This window comes from Callospermophilus lateralis, chromosome 6, assembly GCF_048772815.1.
Source record: "Callospermophilus lateralis isolate mCalLat2 chromosome 6, mCalLat2.hap1, whole genome shotgun sequence".
Taxonomy (NCBI): domain Eukaryota; kingdom Metazoa; phylum Chordata; class Mammalia; order Rodentia; family Sciuridae; genus Callospermophilus; species Callospermophilus lateralis.
Window position 1 is genome coordinate 59,358,059 of NC_135310.1, and position 21,980 is coordinate 59,380,038.

General features: G+C 38.7%; 1 protein-coding gene across 1 annotated transcript in view; it reads left to right on the plus strand.

Annotated features, from left to right (window-relative positions):
* Nucleotides 1-21,980, plus strand: part of Prep (prolyl endopeptidase) — a 109,805-nt gene that overhangs the window by 26,132 nt on the left and 61,693 nt on the right. The window contains exons 4-6 of the mRNA XM_076858384.2: nucleotides 620-750; nucleotides 2,975-3,184; nucleotides 7,153-7,274. Coding sequence (XP_076714499.1) covers nucleotides 620-750; nucleotides 2,975-3,184; nucleotides 7,153-7,274 — 463 coding nt within the window. The remainder of the gene's footprint in view (nucleotides 1-619; nucleotides 751-2,974; nucleotides 3,185-7,152; nucleotides 7,275-21,980) is intronic.

Genomic DNA, 21,980 nt, shown 5'->3' on the forward strand with positions numbered 1-21,980 from the left:
CATTACATATTTGCTTTAGGATTTCTTAGGCCCCTCCCCCACTTGCACAGAGATCTCTAAAGTAGAGCCTGCATGCCAGACCCTGCCTGCCACCTGTTTTTATGATAAAGTCTAATTGGAACACAGCCATGCCCATTTATTTATGTATTGGCCACAGCTGCTTTCATAATATGTATGTCCCACAAAGCCTGAAATATATGCAGTTTTGCCCTTTATCAAACAAGTGCACTGGCCCCATACCTTAGCAGGCTAGCCAGGAAGCAAGCTAGAATTTTATTTTAGAAAATCTGCTTGCTTCTTCAATTAAAATAAAAAGTTACCATTTTATTTTGAATATCAGTTTTAATTTTAGCAAATCAGTGTTTGTCTCTATATAGCTAATGTGCAGAATTACAATAAATTATTTGCATACAGAATGCAGTTCAGGTCAAAGTTCTAGGTATAGGGAATCGATAGGCCTTTTCACACTTGGGGCCTTCATGTCCCTGTCGAGGCCAATTGAAGTTGTACCTTTCTATGTTTGGGGTTTTGTTTGGAGTTTTACTTTTTTGCTTATGTGTTTAGCTGGGGCATTTTATTGTGTGGAGTTAAACTAAATAAAGACCATCTCTGTCCCTAGGTATTTTTATTTTTATAATACAGGTTTGCAGAACCAACGAGTATTATACGTGCAAGATTCTTTAGAGGGTGAGGCTAGAGTGTTTCTTGACCCCAACATACTGTCTGACGATGGCACAGTGGCTCTTCGAGGTGAGTGGTACACCAGACCTTCAGGAGGGCCTAAGTTTTACCTACAGATCTGAAGTTAGTGCAGTGCCTTCACCTCTGAAATGCCAGGCAGGGTCTGAACCATATTGTAGAGCAGATGCACACACAATATTAGGGAAGCTAACTTTTGAACAATATATTTAGAACACATGAATAGTCACATTCATCTTTCTCACTCTGGTGGCATGAAGTGGAACTAGAGAATAATAATTCCCACTGGACACAAATTAGCTTCTGGGATCTTGAAGTATCAATATTATTTCCTATAACATCCCTCAGGCCTATCAGTGATTAGAGAAACTTACATCCTCTTTTATAAGAAATTTAAGCTGTATAAAGAATGTTCCAACTATAAGAGGAAACCAGAAAAGAATATTGCCAAATCGGTTTCCTTGGGGGAGAATAATCAGAGATTTAAAGCCTAGTTAACCTCCAGTATGTTAGAATTAAAAGTAAAAAAAAAAAAAAGTACAAACAGCCTTGTAGAAATTGGATTGCTTGATGCCCTGTCCTCTAACAATCTAAGTTGGCTCAGCATTTCCCCTAGAGTTCCATCTGTTCTGTGGATAAAGCAGAGTTACAAGTTTGGCTCTCTAGAATTGAGAACAGTGACTGGGTTGCTCTGTAGTGCTGTGTTCCTTCCCCAGAATAGTCTTGAGTATGTAAATAATGGATCTTTATTGAATCAGTATTGAAAGACACCAGCACCTTGATAAACAGTGTTCCATAAATCTAAGTCTGTAATTTTAATGAATTCAGTACACTGGTTGTGTTGCCATAATGTATTTTGTATAGGAATTGTTTAGTTTCCACCAAGATATATCTTACAATTCATATATGATGAGTTAGGACTTCATTATTATAACAGAGGCTTGCCTCTTGTCCTGTTGATGCATTCCAATGGCTTCTTTATGGAATATTTGCCACATACAAGGCCCTGATGGGTGAGAAGGTGAATTAGGAACAAGACCTGGCCTCAGTTGATGAGTTTTCTCAGAGTGGTATTATAGGGAAGTGACACTATGAATAAACATGTCAAGCCTTTTTTTTAGTATATGATTTTTTTAGACATATATTTTAAATCAAAATGTTTTTAAAAAATTTTTCCTGAACATTTTCTAATTATGTAGAAATAATCCAAACACTACAGTGTTCTGTTCTGTACAATGAAAGGTGAATATCTTTCTTCTCCCTCATTACCTTTCAGACTCTTATTTTGCATTTACATATATATGAGCCTGGATGCTATATAGGACTCACAAGTATTAATAAGTAGGTTTCATGAAATTTTAAACTAATCTCCTATTAAAATTCTGTGCAGAAGAGTAGAAAACCTCTGGTAATAGTTGAGCTTCTTATAGTTTTCAATCCCCAGTAAAGTTTAGTAAACTTCCTAAGAGGAAATCTCTGGAGTTGGAGTCTCTAATAGTAGATGTGGTATCAAATGCTGTACATACCTCATAATTGTAAAAGATGACATAAAACATGTAAATATTTGTTCAGAAACATTCCACAGTGGTAAGAATATTCTGTCTTCAGGGTCCTAAAGACTGGACGTGACACAACTGTGTTGCTTTTTGGTCATTTTTGAAATGTATATGTAATGAGCATTTATTGCAACTCCTCAAGCTCTACTTACCTGGGCCTATGATGTCAGATAGTGTGGCCATCAATCCCTGGGTGCCAGTAATGCTCTGAAAATGAGGTTGTAAAGAGGGATTTCAAATAGTCTGGAGTCTGTCCCAAAAATGACTTAATAGCTACAATTTAATTCTATTATGTGGTTTGTGTCATAATTCAGTCATTACTGTAAAAGCAGTTTCCTTTTCCCCTTATTCTCTTTAGCATATGAATAAAATATGCTAGAAGTCTCAGATGAGCTCTGCTTTTAACTGAACTGCCTATCAAATTATAAAAATTTCAAAATGGAAGCAACTTTCTTGGCATGTAATCCTATGCTTCCTTTTACCAGTGAAGAAACTAAGACCTAGAGAGGTTAGGGACCTTGTCCAGGGTCATAAGGGTGATTCCTGTAAGACCTGGGCTGAACCCTAGGGTTGCTCACTATTAGCCTTCCTGATTATTCTGCTGCCATTTTCTGCTTCTGTGTTAATGGCAAGCAGCTTTGTCAGTCAGCATGGAGGATAGCACGCAAGGCTAGGAGTTGTGTCCCATTTCACCATCTGATTGGTTCTGTGTCCCATAGGTTACGCCTTCAGTGAAGATGGTGAATATTTTGCCTATGGTCTGAGTGCCAGTGGCTCAGACTGGGTAACGATCAAGTTCATGAAAGTCGATGGTGCCAAAGAACTTCCTGATGTGCTTGAAAGAGTCAAGTTCAGCTGTATGGCCTGGACCCACGATGGGAAGGGAATGTTCTACAACTCATACCCTCAACAGGATGGAAAGAGTGATGGTATGTAAAGACTTCAGTGAAGCACATATTTCCCCAAAAGGAGGTGTGACTTCCCAAGACTGAAAAAGAAGCTAAATTCTACCTAGAGGTTATTTAGGCTAAAGCCAGGTTTTCTCAAAGGGTTTTCTCAACTTTGCTCTACATAGCAAAGTTGGCTTTGCTATGTAACAGACCACATCAAAACTTATTCTTAGTTTAGAATAATAGCCTTTTTCTATTTTTTTTTCGTCCGACCCCTGGGTTGTCCAGGCAGTTCTGGGCTTAGCTGAGGGCTGCCATGTGTGTGGCCAGCTGCAAGTCGGTTGTCTGATCTTGGCTTGGCTCTCACATGTCTGGGGTCTGGCCTAGGACTACTGGGCTATCTCAGCTTGGATCTGTGTGATCTCATCTGCTAGCAGACTGGCCCAGGCTTGTTCACTTGGTGACTCAGGAGTGGATTCCAAGAGGGAGAGCTGGAAGGCACAAGCCTTTTGATGCCTAGACTTGACACTCTAATTTCTCTGCATTCTGTTAGCCAGAGTGTCATAGGGCCATCCCTTTTCAAAGGGTGAGGAAATAGGTTCAGAAATGTGGGGCCATCATGCCCCTAGTATGGGTCCTCCTTAGTTGTGTATGTCTCCCAGGGATTATTGGAGAAGATGGATTTTTTAACACCACCACTCTATTGGATGACACTCAGTAATTGTAAAACCTGTTGCTGCAGTAATCTCATCTCTCTGGTCAGTAGTTACAGTCACCTGTTAATTGTATTTTGGTTTCCTCTTTCCTCCTTCCTGGTCATACTTTTATTGTTTTCTTTGGTTGCACAAAGATCCTATTGTATTCCTTCTTTCCCCTTCATAATACCTTTATTTTATTTGTTTATTTTTATGTGGTGCTGAGGATTGAACTCAGTGTAAGGCTAGCACTCTACCACTGAGCTACAACCCCAGCCCCTTTCCCCTTCACTCTTAATCTCCCCAGACAGGACATATCCCTGGGTCTTACTGGTATAAGCCATCAGCATCATCTACATTATGCTACCCACATTTCCACATGGTGTGTTGCAGTCTCTTCTAATCTTCATGGTCATACAGCTGATTTGTACAATCTCTTAAAGTTTAGGAGGTTGGATACAGGGGCTCAGTGACTTGCTGGAGAACTTGGGCAGGCAGGACAGAGTATGCCGCTCTGGGGCTTTCTTCTATATGTGACCCCCTTATCGTGACTTGCTGTATCTTTGTCATCTTTAGATATGCTTGATTTCTTTTCTGTTTTCCCATCCAATTGAATTGAGAATAAGGTTACAATGCTTTTCTTCTCCTTTGGCTGCTTTTAGCTTTTGATGAGGCTACTACTATAAGACCTTTTCCTTAACTCACCCATGAACTACAAGAGGAGCTAAGAGTAGGTTTTTGTTCAAGAATGTTGGCTAAAGAAAGACATCTGTGCCCTGTACTGAATTAGCTGCCTATGTTAAGAGTGCTCCAGAGTTAGACAGTGTTGGTTATTTCCAAGCTCTGGGAGACAAAAAATAAGAAAAGCACAATTGGCTGAGTTTTGTTAAAGTACAGTGTTATTAAGTTAACTTCTGAGAAGCATGAAAGTTGTTATTTCTCTTCAGCCTTAAGTGGCAAAAATAATAATAATTAGTAAATGTGATTGACTTAAGAAAGCCAACATCATCTCCCAGCTGTAATGTTTCTGCCCTCTTATTGAGAGGGTCTGTGTAGCCTCTGAGACTATAATGGGGCCTTGTGAATTAAGCAAGCTAAGCAATTCATGCTGTGCTTCTTAACAGGGTTCCCGGAAAACTAGGAATATCTCCAAAGTGCCATAAATATTTTTTATATTATATCTTTTTTCTTTCATTGCTCTGATAACTTGTTGTTTTCATAATGAAAAACTAAAGTTCAGTCTTATAACTATCTAAAATCAGCAGTACCACTTTTAGCGTGATGTGCAAGTAGATATTTATTTTTTTAATAAACTTGAATTCATAGCAAAATTAGAGGAAGAAACAGATTTCCGCCATACCTACTGCCTGTCCTTATACACACATAGCCTTTCCCATTATTAGCATTCTCCATCAGTGTGGTACATTTGTTATAACTGATGAATCTATATTGACACAGCATTATCACCCAAATGGTGATAATGATACATTAGCTTACATTAGGGTGTGCTCTTATTGTGTGTTCTGTGGGTTTGGACATAATGCCATGTATTTAGCATTATAGTATCATACAGAGTATTTTCACTACCATAAAAAGATTCTGGGGACTGGAGTTGTGGCTCAGTGGTAGAGTGCTTGCCTAGCATGCATGAGGCTGTGGGTTTGATCCTCAGTACCACATAAAAGTAAATAAATAAAGGTATTGTTTCTACCTACAATTAAAAAAAATATTTTTAAAAGATTCTGTGGTCCACCTATTCTACATGTACCACAGTGTATTCATTTACCTACACAGTTTGGCTGATTCCAGGTTTTGACAGTTATGCATAAAATTGCTGTAAAAATTGTGGATAAGTTTTTGTGTAGACATGCAATTTGTTCCTTTGGTTAAATATTAAGGAGCACCGTTGCTGCATCATGTGGTAAGTGTACGTGTACTTCTATAAGAAACCTCTCAAACTCTTCCAAAGAGTGGCTGCACCATTTTGCATTCCCACCAGCCAAGAAAAAGTTCCTGTGGCTTTATATCTTCACCACTCTTTGGTGTTTTCCACGTCCTGGATTTTGGCTGTTCTCATAGGTGTGTAATAGTTCTTTTGATATAATTTGCATCTCCCTGATCATGTACTATGTGGAGCATATTTTCATATGCTTCTTTGCCATCTGTATATCTTCTTTGGTGAAGTGTCTATTAAGGTCTTTGTCCCAGTATTTGATCAGGTTGTTTATTTTCTTATTTTTGAGTATTAGTTCTTTCTGTATTTTGAACAATAGTTCTATATCAGATAGGTGTTTCAAACATTTTTCCCAAACTGTGACTTGTCTTTTCATTCTTTTGATAATATCTGTTGGCAAGCATAACTTTTCAATTTTAATGAATTCTAGTTTATCGATTATTTATCTCATGGATTATGCTTTTGTTGTATCTAAAAAGTTATCACCAGATCTATGTTCATGTAGATTTTCTCCTATTTTCTTTTGGGAGTTTTATTGTAGTAGTGTAGTGTGTTTTACATTTATGTCTGTGATTTAATTTTTTGTGAAAGGTGTAAAGTCTTTGTCTAGATTCTTTCTTTTCCTCTCCTATACCTCCCTCTCTCAACATGTGATGCCCCACCATTTCAGCTGCCTTTGTTGAAATGATTGTTCTCTCCATTGTATTTTCTTAGTTCCTTTGTGTGGGTCTTTTTCTGGAGTTCATTTCTGTTCCATTGATCTGTGTATTTATTCTGTCTACTGATATCACATTGTCTTGATGACTGTAGCTTTAAATAGCATGTCTTGAAGTCAATGTGTATCAGTCCTCCAACTTTGTTCTTTACCTTTAATAATGTGTTGGCTATTCTGAGTCTTTTTTGCCTGTTCATATCAGCTTTAAAATGAGTTTGTCCAAATCCACAAAACACCTTGCTGAGATTTTGGTTGGGATTATAGTGAATCTATATGTCAAGTTGGAAGGAATAATGACATCTTGACATTATTGAGTCTTCCTATTCATAAGTGTGGGCTCATTCTTCATTTACTCTTTTATTTTCATCAAGTTTTACAGTGTTCCTCATACAGATCTTGTACATATTTTGTTAGATATATATCTTTCTTTCATTTGATTAGGTACTAATTTAAGTAGTATTGTGTTTGTAATTTCAAACTCTTCTTGTTTCATTGCTGGTGTCTGAAAGCAGTTGACTTTTGTTCATCAATCCTGCAACCAGACAGTTAACATTTTAAATGTTTCTAGCATTGTATAACATAGGTGGAACTGATTTTCTTAAAATTGCCAACTGCACTTCAGTATACATTTTTAACTCCTCAGGCACAGAGACATCCACCAATCTCCACCAGAAGCTCTGCTACCATGTCCTGGGGACTGATCAGTCAGAAGACATCTTGTGTGCTGAGTTTCCTGAGGAGCCTAAGTGGATGGGAGGAGCTGAGGTAGTGTATAGCTATGAGATTTTTACCTTCAAAAATCATGTGTCATGGGTGGTATATTCTTGTTATGCAGTGATCTTTGTGGATGGTAAAAGTCCTTTGAGTCAATTTATTCTTTTTTTATTTTTTAGTATTTTTTTAATTGTCAATGGACCTTTATTTTATCTATTTATATGTGGTACCGAGGATTGAACCCAGGGCCTCGCATGTGCTAGGCAAGTGCTCTACCACTGAGCCATAAGTCCAACCCTGAGTCAATATTCTTTTTTAAAAATATTGATATTCAAATTGATTCTTAATGACAAAGGTGATAAACCTTTTAACAGCGATCTCAGTGTAAAAATCTGAATACTAAAAGTAGTACACACACAAATATAAAAGACAATAATGTAAAGTAAGACATGAGCAGTTCAAAACTCAGAATTCTATTCAGGGGTGAGCAAAGTAACCTAAAATTTTTCTTTACACATACACAAGTGAGAATGTGCATGTGTAAGACAGAGGTGTCTTCCTTTTTTACACAACTGTGCTCTTTCCATGCATTTTGTTTACACATTAGAATTAGCATCTTGTAGACACTTTCCCATCTGTAAATGTTCATGCATTCCTTAGGAGTCTTGCCAGTAACCAATCTCCAATGAAGTGATGTGTCCTGAACTTACTGTCCCAGGTTATATTCTGTAATCTTGAGAGTCAGCCGTGAAGAAACTTGGGGTGCTAAGAGGAAGAATCTAGCTCTTGCTAGTTTATGTCTGGGTACTAAGAAATATTTGTTGTTAAAGAGAAAATTCCCGAGTGTCTTAATGTGGGTGTGGGGACTTATTTAGTGGGAATGAGTGATCCAATACAAACTTTTAACTCATGGATACACTTACCTCTTCTCTGAAAGACAATTAGAACTTTGCTAGGAAAGAGACATTTAAATTTTTTATTTCTGGGGTTTAAATGGTTTTGATTCATTTGAGAGGCAGAATGAGAATTGGTGATATTCTACCCATGTGTGTTAATACACTACATATCCAGTTGTCCTTTTCTTTATTTTGTTTTTTCTAGACCAAGGGTCAGTAAACTATTGCCCTCAGGCCAGATTTGGCCTGGTGTCTGTTTTTGTAAAGAAAGTTTTATTGGAGCCCATCCACCCACACTCATCGGACTTGGGAATTTGCCACAGAAGGCATGTGATCCACAGGGAGGAAAATAGTTACCATCTGGATCTTCAAGAAAGGGTTTTCCAGATTTTACTGGAATATATTAAAAATGAATTTGTAGGACTTATATTTTATTTTCTTCAAATGCACTTCTTTTTTGTGTGTGCTTTTTCTTCCATCTGTCTCCTCACTAACTTTCCTGGCTGTAGACACTAATGTCACTGTTCATACCTATTTGCTTTTAGTGGCTTTCCTGATATCGAGGATCTAGTAGATTGTTTCTACTAAGTTTTGTCCTTCCTCCAGCTTCTCCTCAATTTAAGGACTTAAGCTTTCTGCTTAATGCAGATCATAGATGTTTATTTATAAAAGTAATACACATTTTTACCTTTGAGTGAAAATGCAATTAGGGAGATACGTGTGCCACTAAAAAAATTAAAATATGAAGTCCTGTATTTTTACCTTTTTTGAGAGTGGTGTTAATGAGGAAAACTTGAAATAGCTCATTTTAATAATCAAATTTTATTGCCTCTGGATTTTTCATAAAATCAAAGAGATAAAAATAAAATCAAACTCAAGTAAAAATTTTAAGCTTCAAAGCTAATAATTTCATTGCAGCAGAACTTTGGTTGATAGAGTAATGTGAGTATTGAAAATAAGTGCCAGAATAGCGATATATTTTAGCACAAAAATCTAAAAGAAAGCAAATACAGCATACCGTGTACCCCTCTAGCTACTTGAGTCATCTTACTAGCACTTGATGGAAACAGCTACTTTTACATGACTTTTTTTTCAATTATAATAAAAATACATAACATAAAATGTATCATTTCAAAGTGTCCAATGTAGTGGCATTAGAAACATTCTCACTGCTATGTAGTCATCACCATCATCTGTCAACAAAATATTTTCCATCATGAAAAACTGAAACTCTGTACCCATCATACAAAAATTACTCCCCTTTCCTTCACCCCCAACTACCTATCAGCCACCATTCTACCTTCTGTCTCTTTGCGTTGGACTATTCTAGACACTTCCATATCCTTTTATAACTGGCTTACTTCACTTAGCATCATGTCCTCAAGGTTCATGCATGTGTAGCACATGTCAGAATTTCCTTCCCCCTTTTCTTTGGCTGAATAGTATTCCATGGTATACCATGTGGTGTTTTTTCCCTTCATCCTGGGACACTTGGGTTGCTTCCCTAGTCTTATTGCAAGGCTACTTTGGGCAGCTAGTGCTTACAAATAGGAGACATGTCATATAGGCATTTAAGGTACATATATTCAATTCTGTAAGCCAGATGATAAAAAGAAAAGCAGATTTAAATAATTCAGATGATCCTTCTGCTGTTCATTTAATAGATGTATACACAATGTGATGTGTCTAATATAATTTCTCCCACAACATTGGGAAGGAAGTGATTGTTCCATGCATAGACAAGATATAATACTAACTAAGGCATTACCTTGCAAGTTCATTGCTGGATATATTAGATTCCAAAGTATCTATCTTTAACCACCATGCACCTTGCCTCACTGGCAAAGAGGTCACACAAAAATAGTAATGATTATTTAAAGAGTACTAGTAAGTGAAAGATGCATCTGTTCTGTGTAGAAGTAATAAATGAAATAAATAAATGGACATACAGACTGAGTCCAAGGAATTTTAACTTGAATCAAGGCCCTAATTAGTGAATTATGTGGAAGAAGTCTATAAGAAAACTAATGAGCTCAATATGAGGTGCCCCCTAAAGCTCATGTGTGAGACAATGCAAGAAGGTTCAGAGGGAAATGATTAAATTATGAGAGCTTTAACCTAATCAGTGGATTATGCTGATATGGATTAACTGCATAGTAACTATAGGCAGGTAGGATGTAGCTAGAGGAAGTAGGTTCCTGGAGGCATTTATTTTGTCCCTAATGAGCAGAGCCCTTTCTGCTCCCTTGTTGCCATGTGCTGAGCTCCTTCTTCCACCATGCCCTTCTGCCATGATGTTCTGCCTCACTTCAGGCTCAGAGTTTTGAGGTTGGCTATGGAAACCAGGAGCCAAAATAAACTCATCCTTCTCTACTTTGTTCTTTTGGGTATTTAGTCAAAGTGATAAAAACCCTGACTAAAACACTTAATAATTGAATATGGGTAGACCTTCCTTAAGCCATATTCCAACTATTTGGGGGGGGGGGGTCTTGCTATGACCATGTCAGTCTACCAGTTTCCAGGTGAGGCATGTCTGGCATCCTAGGTGACTGAAGCTTCCTGGTCTAGCCATGTATGATCATTTTGATCAAAGTGAAGTATCTTGTCACATAGAGGAGCACTCTGTCATTAAAACATGAGTTTCATAGCTCTGTAGGTATAAAGGCTTCAGAAGTCTCAGGCCACCCTAAATTGATGGTTCAGTTGCAAGTCTTTTACCCAGAAAAATCCATATTATGAAAAAGGTACTAAAGTGGATGTTTCTTGTGCCTTTCAAAGAAGTGTGCTAAAATCGGGAGAGTCCAAGCAGCTGGTGTGTTATAGAACCGTGTGGGCCAGAAGCACCCATGGCTGGAATCCACATTAGAAGTCAAACCTGGCCTTTATTTAGTGACCTGCTATTATGGTTTGGGTATGAGGTGTCCTCCAAAAGCTCCTGTGTTAATGCAGGAATGTTCAGAGGTAAAGTGTTTGGACTGTGAGAGCTGTGACCTCATCAGTCCATTCTAGTTTGAAGGGTCTAACTGGGTGGCAACTGTGGGTAGGTCAAGTGTGGCTGGAGGAGGTGGGTCACTGAAGGCCTGCCTTGGAAGGGTTCATCCTCCTGCAACCCCCTCTTCCCCTGCTCTGTTCCGGATCCCACCATGAGACAAGCAACTTTCCTCTGCTGGGCTTTTGTCCTTAATGTGCTCCCTCACCTTGGGCCAGAGCAATGGAATCAGCCATCTACGGACTGAGACCTCTGAACATGTTAGCCCCAAACAAACTTTTCCTCCTCTGAGTTGCTCTTGTCATGTATTTTGGTCATAGCCACACAAAGCTCACTAACATATCCGTCAGATCTTAGGGCAATGTGGTAGTCCTCTTCGTAATAACCACGCCCAAAGGCATGTGCTGCAGTTGTTGCTTTTATTTCTAAAGTATTTGCCATGGAACCAAAGAGCCACAGTTACAGTGCTAGAGAGGTAATGAAACAAACCAGGCGGTTTTTATTCTAGTGCCACCTGTGTGGCCTCAGGAGAGTCCCTTCATCTGTCCGTGTCTCTTTTCTTGGTTTCCTCCAGGGCTTTTTCAGCTCTGAAAGTGTGTGGAGGGAGGATTCGTCACAGCTTCTCATAGATTCCTGAAGCGGGCTTCTGGCTGAGAACATAGCTGCTGGGTGTGAGAAGTGGGGCACGCAGAGCTGGGTTTGTGGGTTTGGGTGGAGGGATGCTGTGGAGAGGGCAGGAGCTGCACGTGTGTCGGTCTTTCTGGCTGGCTGACAGCCGCAATCTGAGTTCGCTGAGAACTCCCCTCATATCTCCATGCGGGAGCCGTGAGGACTCATTTTCCTGCCCTCACAGATGCCTTCTCTGCCTGCCTTAGAGGACAGGTCTTTCTTGCCTTGGGCAGGGAGAATTCGGTGATTTCCTGTCAGAAACGATTGTTGCTTTCCAACATGCTGCCTTTGGGGGCACATCTACCCCCACACCAAAAGATTTTCTTCCTTCTGGGAGAATCCAGAGCTTCCAGATACTTTTGGGGGGGGGGGTGCAGGGGGTGGCGAGGTGAGTACTGAGATTGAACTCAGGGGCACTCAACCACTGAGCCACATCCCCATTCCTGTTTTGTATTTATTTAGAGACAGGGTCTCACTGAGTTACTTAGTGCCCATTGCTGAGGCTGGCTTTGAACTCACGATCCTTCTGCCTCAGCCTCCCAAGCTGCTGGGATTACAGACATGTGCCACCTCGCCCAGCCTGGCCCCTTTTGAGTGATAGAATTATCAAAGTGCCCTTGCAATTCAAAACAAAATATCACTCTCCAGTTTGCATGCTGCTTCCCTTTCCTAAGCCCAAGTATCCTATTTTAGTTTCTCCAGAAGGCACATAGGGGAGGAAATAGAGAAAGGGATGGGATCTTTGCTCATCTGCAATAGTTTGTGGGTCTGTCTTGGCTGCTTACTGCCATGCGTGTGCCCACATGCCAGCTACCCCAGTGGTACTCTTTTAGTGAGATGCCCTCAGTTCTGGGAGTCTCTCTGCTGTTGTTTCCCCTGTCTGGGTCATGCACTCTCTGGCCGACCGTTTGCACCACCCCATCCTCCCCAAGGCTTCTGCTCCTGGCAGTATTCCCTTGAGATTCACACCTCCCTGCTGCTCCCCCTCTGTTCTTTTTCAGCAGGGATCTTTTAAGGTAACTTAAGGCCAGCTCTTTCCTGGTGCCTCTTGTCACAAGGGAAGCCCCATCTGTGGGTCACTTCATCCTGCAAGGAGAGGCTGCATTTACCGCTGCCTGCCTCACCTGCTTGTGAGAACCTTGGGCCACCTCCTGCCCTCAGTCCTTCCTGAACATGCTGGACTACTGTGCTCAGGAACTAAAGCTCCCTTGTGCCCCCAGGGTGTAGCACAAAACAGATAGCAGGCATTGGCTCTGATGGACAGAAATGTCAGTTATTTGATATAGACCATGAGGCTTTAGTTGAAGTGCACGATTGTGGAGGGATAGATGTGGTCGTGTTTTAGAAGATTCTGTTGGATAAAATTTAAAAATCTCTATTTTGGTCCATTGTGAGCATTTGGTGTTTGATGGTGAGGCGTTCTAAAGATATCAAACATGTTGAGCCACTGTTCCCAGCAGAGGGTGCTCTAGAATGAAGATTGTGGAAGTGCATGAAGTCACTTTAGAAAGGAGGAAGGAGAAAACACCAAGCCTCTGTGTGATGATCTAGCCTACATGGAGAACCTGCTTCTACTGTACCTAATTTGTGAAAAAATAATTTTTGTTGTTGTTTTTGTTTGTTTTAACAAATGTAATCCTAAATCTTAATACTTGGCATATATCACCATGAACCATTTTGATACGTTCACTTGTCACCTTTAGTAATTAAAAAAAACTATATGCATAATTATATGTATATAATACACATATTACACACACTTTAACATGGAAAGTGCATCGCCTGATGCTTGACTCACAGCTGGCACTCAGTAATGTTCACTGCCTTTCTCTCCCTATTCAAGTTCATGCATGTGAGGACCAGCAGGGTCTCACCTTACAGAACATCCACAGGAAAGGCCAGGGATGTTCCTAAGGACATCTTCCTCTGCCCCTCACTTCTTGAGTATTTTTGACTTGGAGCTGAAATGGTTCATCAATCTTATTCCTAGTTGGCACAGTTCATGCATTTATTTCCCCCAGTACCTAGTAATCCCTTTTCTAGTGTCCACCACCATCTTCCTGTCCTTAGCACTGCCTTCTGTGGTAACATCCATCATGCTGATTTGAACATGGGATAATCTCTGCAGCCTGGTCGGGAGGCAGAAAAGCCGGATGCCAAACTGCAGACCTACATGGGGCTAAAGCAAGAAGGGTAATGCTGCTCTCTAGGCATAAAACAGCTCTTGACGGGAGAGTTGTTTTTGTAGTATAGGTTGAATATTCCTTATTCAGAATACTTGGGACCAGAAGAGGTTTTGGATTTTTGATTTTTCCTGATTTTGTAATATTTGCATATACTTAATAAGACACCTTGAAGATGGGATCCAAGTCTAAGCAAAAATTCATTTATGTTTTATATACAATTTACATACATAACCTGATGGTAATTTTTTGTTTGCTTTTGTTTTTGTTTTTTGATATCAGGGATTGAACTCAGGGGCACTGAACCACCAAACCACATCCTCAGCCCTATTTTATATTTTATTTAGAGACAGGGTCTCACTGATTTGCTTAGCGCCTTGCCGTTGCTGAGGCTGGCTTTGAACTCATGATCCTCCTGTCTCAGCCTGCTGAGCCGCTGGGATTACAAGCATGCACCATTGCACCCAGCTCTGATGGTAATTTTATACAACATTGTTCGTGCACCTGCATTTTGACTATGAACTGTTACATGGGGTCAGGTGTGGAATTTTCCTATTGTGGTGACATATCAGTGCTCAAAAAGTTTCAGATATTAGAACATTTTGGATTTCAGATTTTTGGAGATGCTCAACATGTAATAATATTGGATTTAGTGATTAATCACTTTTCTCACCTGACCCATGTTATTGCTCAGTAAGAGAAAAAAGAAAACAGACAGTAGATTATTAAGTAACTATGCTTCTCTGCCAGAGAAACCACCAGAAGAGATTAGAAATGTTAGTGGCTAGATGGTATCAAGATTTACATTATTTATTTTAATTTGAATGGGTTTTCTTTTCATAGAATTTCTTCCTCTCTTTGTTGCGTGTAAAGTAGCACCTCATGTGTTGCTTGGATTGATTTCTTTTTTCCCCATTGCTGTAGTACCATACTGTGACTGGGAAAGCTGGCCAATGCGATCTAATGACTGCCTGCCTGTTAGAAATGTTAGTTTAATGCATACTCGCATGTGCCTGTGGATTCTGCTGTGCTTCTCTTACTGACACTCTTTTTCATTATAAATCCATAAATGAGTCCCGTTTATGAAAAGCCATCATTGTAGGTGGTTAGTTTGACATTTAAAAGTTTTCCCAAAAATTAAGTGTTGGAAACATAATTAATATTAAAGGAATGTTGTTATGATTCACAACTATTGTGAAAGGAATCCAAAGGAGTCAGTAAAACAAATTTGATGGAGTTTCCTGCTCTGAGAGGAACATGATGAACTCTCAAAGCTATTAAAATTCATTTTCACTTCTTTTGTTAGTATCCGGGACAATTTCAAGTGTCACCACTTTTTAGTATACCTTATGAATACGCAATTAATTCTTTTATTGTAACATAGAAAAGAAGACACTTTCCTCAGCCTGAAGAAGTGCATGTAGATTCAAATCATAGAAAAACTTTCTTCATCTTCTAAGTGGAAAAATTATACATATCAAAGAAATTTCATGTCCATGAAGATTTAGTTATTAACCCAAGACCACATGACTTGAGTTGAGCAGCTCCAGCATAAAATAGTTTGAGTTTTTCTTTGAAAATAATATGTTTGATAAAAGGCTACATTTCTTTGTATGCATAAATATTAATTTGTTTCCTGTCGTCTTGAAGGGCATCTAATTTTATAGATAGTTAAGCGATTAGAGAGGAAAATGTTAAACACTTTTCTCTGGATCTTCCTTAGCAGGAAGGAAGCCTCGCTCACTTGGATCATTGGAAAAACCCAGCTATTGTATCATGAAATAGTACTGACTGAGCGTTCATCAGCTTTTAAAGTTTTATTTTGCTGGTAATCAAAATAATAACAGGTTTATTTTTAAAAATAAAGATCCCATTTTTCAGGGAAATTTCTATTATTGATATAGGAATATCTGTTCCACACTTTTTTTTTTTTTTTTCTGTAGATTCACACATGTCAATCAGATGACCTGAGGTAGATCTGACGAACTCCTGTAAAAATGGAGTAGTTTGACCAGGGCTGATCCAAATAAATCACACTTACATGAGCCATTAACTGAAGACATTAACTGTAAGACCATTTATTTGGAACTAGATTCTCCTGGCTGCTGTTTATTTTCTCTAAATTCTGTGGGTTTTCACTTTATGGGTTTGGAGGAGTTATATTTCTGGTTATGCTAAGTTGCCTGAATAGTGTGTGTGTTAGACCAGCATGTGTGAACCTAACAGAATAAAATAGAAAATGCATACTCTAATGTTTGATGTTTATCAAAGATTTTCTTGGTAAATATCACTGTCTCAGTGTAGCCTGATACTACAGTATGCACAATTAAAAGTTAGTGAATTAATGTAGCTTCTTTTATAAAAGAGTAAAATGCAGTGCCCTGTTTTTTGGTAAATGTACATGAGTCTGCCAGTAACCATTGGGTGGCCTCTTCAAAAACAGAAGCCAACACTTCTGGAGGTTTCTCAGGTTAGTATGAAATATGCCAAGGGGAGAAGCCACAGAGGGTGGAGGGAATGCTTCTTTCCCATTTCTCTGACCTCCCCACAGAGCAGTATTTTTTGATGAGTTTTTCCACAGCTAGACATGAGGGGTTGGAGTTCACAGCTCAGCTGATTCATAGCCCTAAGCCACGTTCTTTTATGTCTACCTTATTAGCAGTAAAAATCAGTATCTTGGTTCTCCATCTGTGGAATCCTGATTCAGCACTCAGGCAGGGAGACGTGTTCTGTTTGGGCCTGCCCAGACGACTGAGTGGAACTACAGTGGCCATGGCTTTGCTGTTCCACACACTGAGTATTTACAGGATGTTGTTGATATCTGGCATACTGTTACAGGTCAGGTTTCCTGGGAGGCAGATGCAGAGGTCAAAGGTTGTGCACTGTAAGTTTAGTGTGAGTACTTTCAAAGTCTCTGCCTTGGTAGGGAGTGAAGGCCCAGAGAGAGAAGGTGAGCTGCAACACACTCATTACTGAGGCCTTGCCAGTTTTTCAGGGAGCTAATCTAGGTTAACCCTTCAGCCTTCTGCTGACCCCAGGGAGGACAGTCATCTGGGTCTCCTGAATTAACCATTCCTTGTATGTTTGATGAACCCAAAAGAATGTAATGTTCAAGGGGGAGGTCATGCGCTTCAACATGAGGAGGAGTCCTCTACAGATTCTCAGCTGAGAGCTGTCTATTCCAGCACCCAGCAAGGGATGAATGTGTCAGTCCTAGAAGGTGGCTTGCCCTGCATTTAGTGTGTATGCTGATGACTGTCACAGAGATATACACCCGAGAATGAGTGTGTATAGCTCAAATGTATATTAGACAGCTCTCTGTACTGGATTCTTATACTAGCAGGGAATGGTAAGAATGGAAAATCTCAAGCAACTTCTTTTAAGAGAATTCTCTCTCTCCTTCAGGAGGCAGTAAAGGACCATCCTTACCAGTAGCCTTCCCAGATCTCGCTCTTCTTCCCAACCCCCTCCTTGTTATATGCTCTTTTCCAACACTCCGTCATACTTTATGCTTCTTGCTATTAATGTCCAACAATATGGATCATTCTTTGTCTGTCTTCTACCTTATCCTGAGCTCGTGAAATCCCTGTCCTATTGATCTGTGTATGCCAGCCCAGCTCAGTAGAAGACACCAGGTGGACCTCAGTAAATGCTGATTGAATAAACAGTCTCAGCCCTGACTCCCCTGAATAGTGGCTGGTTGTGTTTGCTGTCACAGAAGAGATGGAAAGTTGGCTGGGACCTAGATTTTCCTATTTAAACCAGCTGCCTTTGGTGACAGTGGCCATGTCCCTTCACTCTGCACAAAGGAATGTACATTGTTATCAGGAGGTTTTTGTCCTTGATCCTCTGTCTGGTAGTTACCTTTGATGAACTGGGCTGGACCACCCAGAAGATCCATTTTACAATTACTAATGATATATCCAAGTAGCGTTAGCAAAGTGAGCTGATAAGGGGCTTTCCTCTTTCACTCAGACCCAAATGCTGCTCCGATCAGAAGTTAAGTTTCAGGGAAATCTGCCAGGGAAGAGGAGCCAAGGAAAGAGGGAAGAATGAGGTGTTCCCTAAGCCTAGGGAGAGGGCTCTCCCCATCCTGGGGAAAATAGGCCTTCAGACAGTCACCAGGGCAGGAGTTAAGAGGGTGGCCTTTGTCCTTGTTCTTTTCCTCTCTCCGTCAGATGTTTGTCTGGTTATGGATAATGAAAAAACTAAGTACCAGTGAATTACCAATGATATTTATCTATCTGTAGAATACCACATTCTTTGTAGAACTAGATTTTTTTCCCTTTGTACAAATACTTTTATCAATACAGGTAGTAGTACTTTCTTCCTTCATTAACATTTTCTAAATATTGGTCAATACTCAAAATATAATCCAAATGACTTCATAGAATTAAACTGTCAAACTAATGTGTATATTAAAAATTGACATTAATAAGAATGGTAAAGAGTTTTAGCTTTCCTCCCTGTTAGTAATATTAGAAATGCAAGTTATCAATTTAATAACAGCAAATGTCAATTTTTCATTTTTGTTAGTTCCTCGGATTTTGTTTTTGTTAATATTATATTTACATAAATGGTATATTTTTATGAAATGAAGTGATTTTAAAAATTGGCTTAAGATGATACAAACATAAAGCAGAAGAAAAGTGTGAAAAGCATTAATATAGAATTATATATTTTGTAATTGGTCAGGTTAATGTTGGTTGCAAAACGTCAGTGTTCGTAAATCAGATTAATAGCTTCCAGAGAACAGTTATTCTAGTTGCTGTCATATTGCTTTGAAAAAATAACATTTTGCTAAGTGGAATTTGTGCTATTTTTGAAGCTCCAATGGGCCCTTGATTTTCCTGCTGTTTTGTTTTTCCTTTATCATTCAGGAAAATCACTTTATTCTGTTCATATTAAAAAGTCTTCCTCAACAAGATTTTTACCTTTTCCCAAATATTTCCAAAAATCATCTTTCAAATGACCTTGAAATAGTCTTGTGAGGATCTTGAAATAGTCTTGTGAGGCTGTCATTAGGAAAGTGTTACAATTGATTAAATTTTAGTGGGAAAAAGTGTATTTCTAATCTGTATATTTTGGAGCAAATGACTTGGAAATGATTTTGTGATATGAGACCTTGAGTACTGTAAGGTGTTTCCAGTTTAGCAAATTTTAGTGCCTATATAGAATATCTCTGAATTGTAATGAAGAGAATTATGGGGAAAAAGACTGAGTTAGTTAGCATTCTAACAGCAGTGTGCTTTGGAACTTCCTGCCTTAGATTAAATATAAACTGCTACAACTATTGAGTCCAGCCAGAAATACTGAGAAGAGCTCATTAGATGTGCTGGAGACAGCTGCCGTGGAAGATTTGGTGTGGTTCTTGCAGTGATTTTTACTGTTCTGTCTTTTTCTTGACTGAATCGATGCAGCTGAATTAGCCATCATTTACAATTGATGTAGCATGACTTTAAGCACTAAGCTCTACAGATTCTGTCTTTATTTAAAGGACAAGAGAACAAAAGCTTGAAGGATTGTTAATGAGGCTGCTTTCGATTTTGTTTAATAAAATTATAATTGAGAGATTGCTGATGATATTCTTAATACTGGATGGCCTAAAAAGGTGGGATTAAAATTCTGAACATAGCTTATTAGCTATTTATAAAGCCAGCACTTATACATTCTATTTTTCTTTAAGTTAAAGTTAAAGCATATAAAATTAAAGCTTAAGGAAAAAAAGAATGAAGGAAAAACATTCATAAAGAAATTTATACTGATAGAGGGAAAGGGGTAGCTCAGTGGACGAGTGTGTGCTTAGAAATACAACTGAGTTCAACCCCCAGCACCAAAAATAAAATGAGAGAAAGTCACACTGATAAAATAAAGAAAAAAGGAGAAAAGCATGTTGAATGGAATACTCAAATTAAGAGTATGGAAGTCATTATATCAGCAAAATAGTTAATGAATTAAAAATACAGATTCTTAGATTGTATTTTAAAAATTAAATTGCAAGAGACAGTCTGGTTAGTTCCTAGGATTTTGTTTTTGTTAATATTTTATTGACATAAATGGTAGATTTTTTATGAAATGAATTATTCAGACAACAATCAAAATGTTCACAATGACAACCACCATGGGGTAACTGGTACTGACCAGCCCTCCTGCCATTTATAGCTAGAAAACTGTATGAGGTAAACAAGCAGCTGTTTTCAGATATTGGCCATTTGTCACCCAGACCTGACCCATGAGAGGAGAGTCCTGTAATTGCCCCAGCTTTCCGCCTGAGAGTATTTTTTTGGACTCTAGCACAAGGATGAGGAACTCTGAGATTACAGTCTCACTGAATTAGGATCCAAATAGACTGAAGCCACTGGAATTTTCAGGGCAGAGTGCCAATGGCCAGAACTATCCATTAAGAGTCTCAAAATTGGCCTTTAAATCCCTTTGTGTGTTTGGCTATGAAGTGATACATGTGTTGAATGAGATTCCATAACTCAAGCTAAAAACACAACTTGAGAGCTATAAACTGACAACTACCAAAGGTTTGACAAGGCTGGGAGATGTTCACATTCTGATCAGAGTGGAAAGATCTGTGAACACACAGCATTTTCAACAGAGACCCTAGGGAGGCCATATCTTAGCAGTAGGTTTATACACCTTACTCGGCAAAGCTTGAAAGCAAACCTTGAATGGATCCAGCTAATGTATTAAGAAACTAATTGTCTCAAATGTTTTAAAGTCATATTAGAAAGAAAAATATTCAGACAACATTCAAAATGTCCAGAATCCAATTTTAAGTTACTATATGTATAAGGAAGTAGAAAAATATGACTAATAACCATGAGAAAAATTAGTTAGTAGAAATAGATCCAAAAATGACAGAATTAACATACAGGGACTTTAAAAAAGTTATTATAAAAATAATTTTAATTGAATGATATTTCATAACTCAAGCTAAGAACACAACCTGAGAGCTATAAATTTTTAGAAAATTTTAATATAAAGCAAAGAAATAGAAAAAACAAATATGTGTCGCATTTGTCTAGAGATAATAAATTCTAAAATGAAAGAATTTCTGCATAAGTTTAACAGTAGTTAGATACTATAAAAGAAAACATCAGTGAATTTGAAAACAGGACACTTGAAACTAAAATCACAAAGAGAAAAACTAAAACAAATAAGATACCAGCTCATTGACCTTTAGGACAATACCAGGTAGGGATGAGGGAATAAAAGAAGGTACATCAGAAATGCATGGCCAAAACTGTTACAAATTTGAATTGTTCAAACCCACAGATCTAAGGAGCCCAACAAATCACAAACAGGCTGTTAAGCAAAGTTCATTATAATCAATTTGCAGAAAACCAAAGATAACGAGAAAATGTTAAAAGCAGTGAGAATAGAAAACACATATTACATATGGGAAACAAAAATAAGAAATGACATGATTTCTCATCTGAAACACTACATGTCAGAAAACAGTGGAAAATACCTTCTTAATGGGCGTGCCTTGACTGCTGTATTTAACACTGCAGTCCTTCCCCACACATATCCTCTTTACTAAAACCTGTTAGTGTTCTCCATGGCATTTATTACTGCATAGTATGGGTTGGATCTGGAGGAATGTCACCCAAAAGCTCCAAAGGTGTAGCTTTTAGGAAATGGTTGGAACATGAGAGGTCTAAATTCATCAATACATTAATCCATTTGATGGATTAGCAATTGGAATGGATGTTGGGGGGGGTAGGGGAAGCTGTAAGTAGGTGGGACATGGCTAGAGGAAGTAGGTCACTAGCGGGTATGTCCATAGGGACTATACCTTGCCCCTGATGCTTTCCTACACCCTCTCTTAGCTTCCTTGTGCTGTGAGCTGAGTGACTTTCCTCCACCATACCCTTCTGCCATGATGTTTCTGCTTTGAAGCCAGCTAACTGTAGACAGAAACCTCTGAAGCCAAGAGCTGACATAAACCTTTCCTTCTAGTTACTTGTTACAGCAACAAAAAGCTGAGTAACACATTGCTATTTCCATA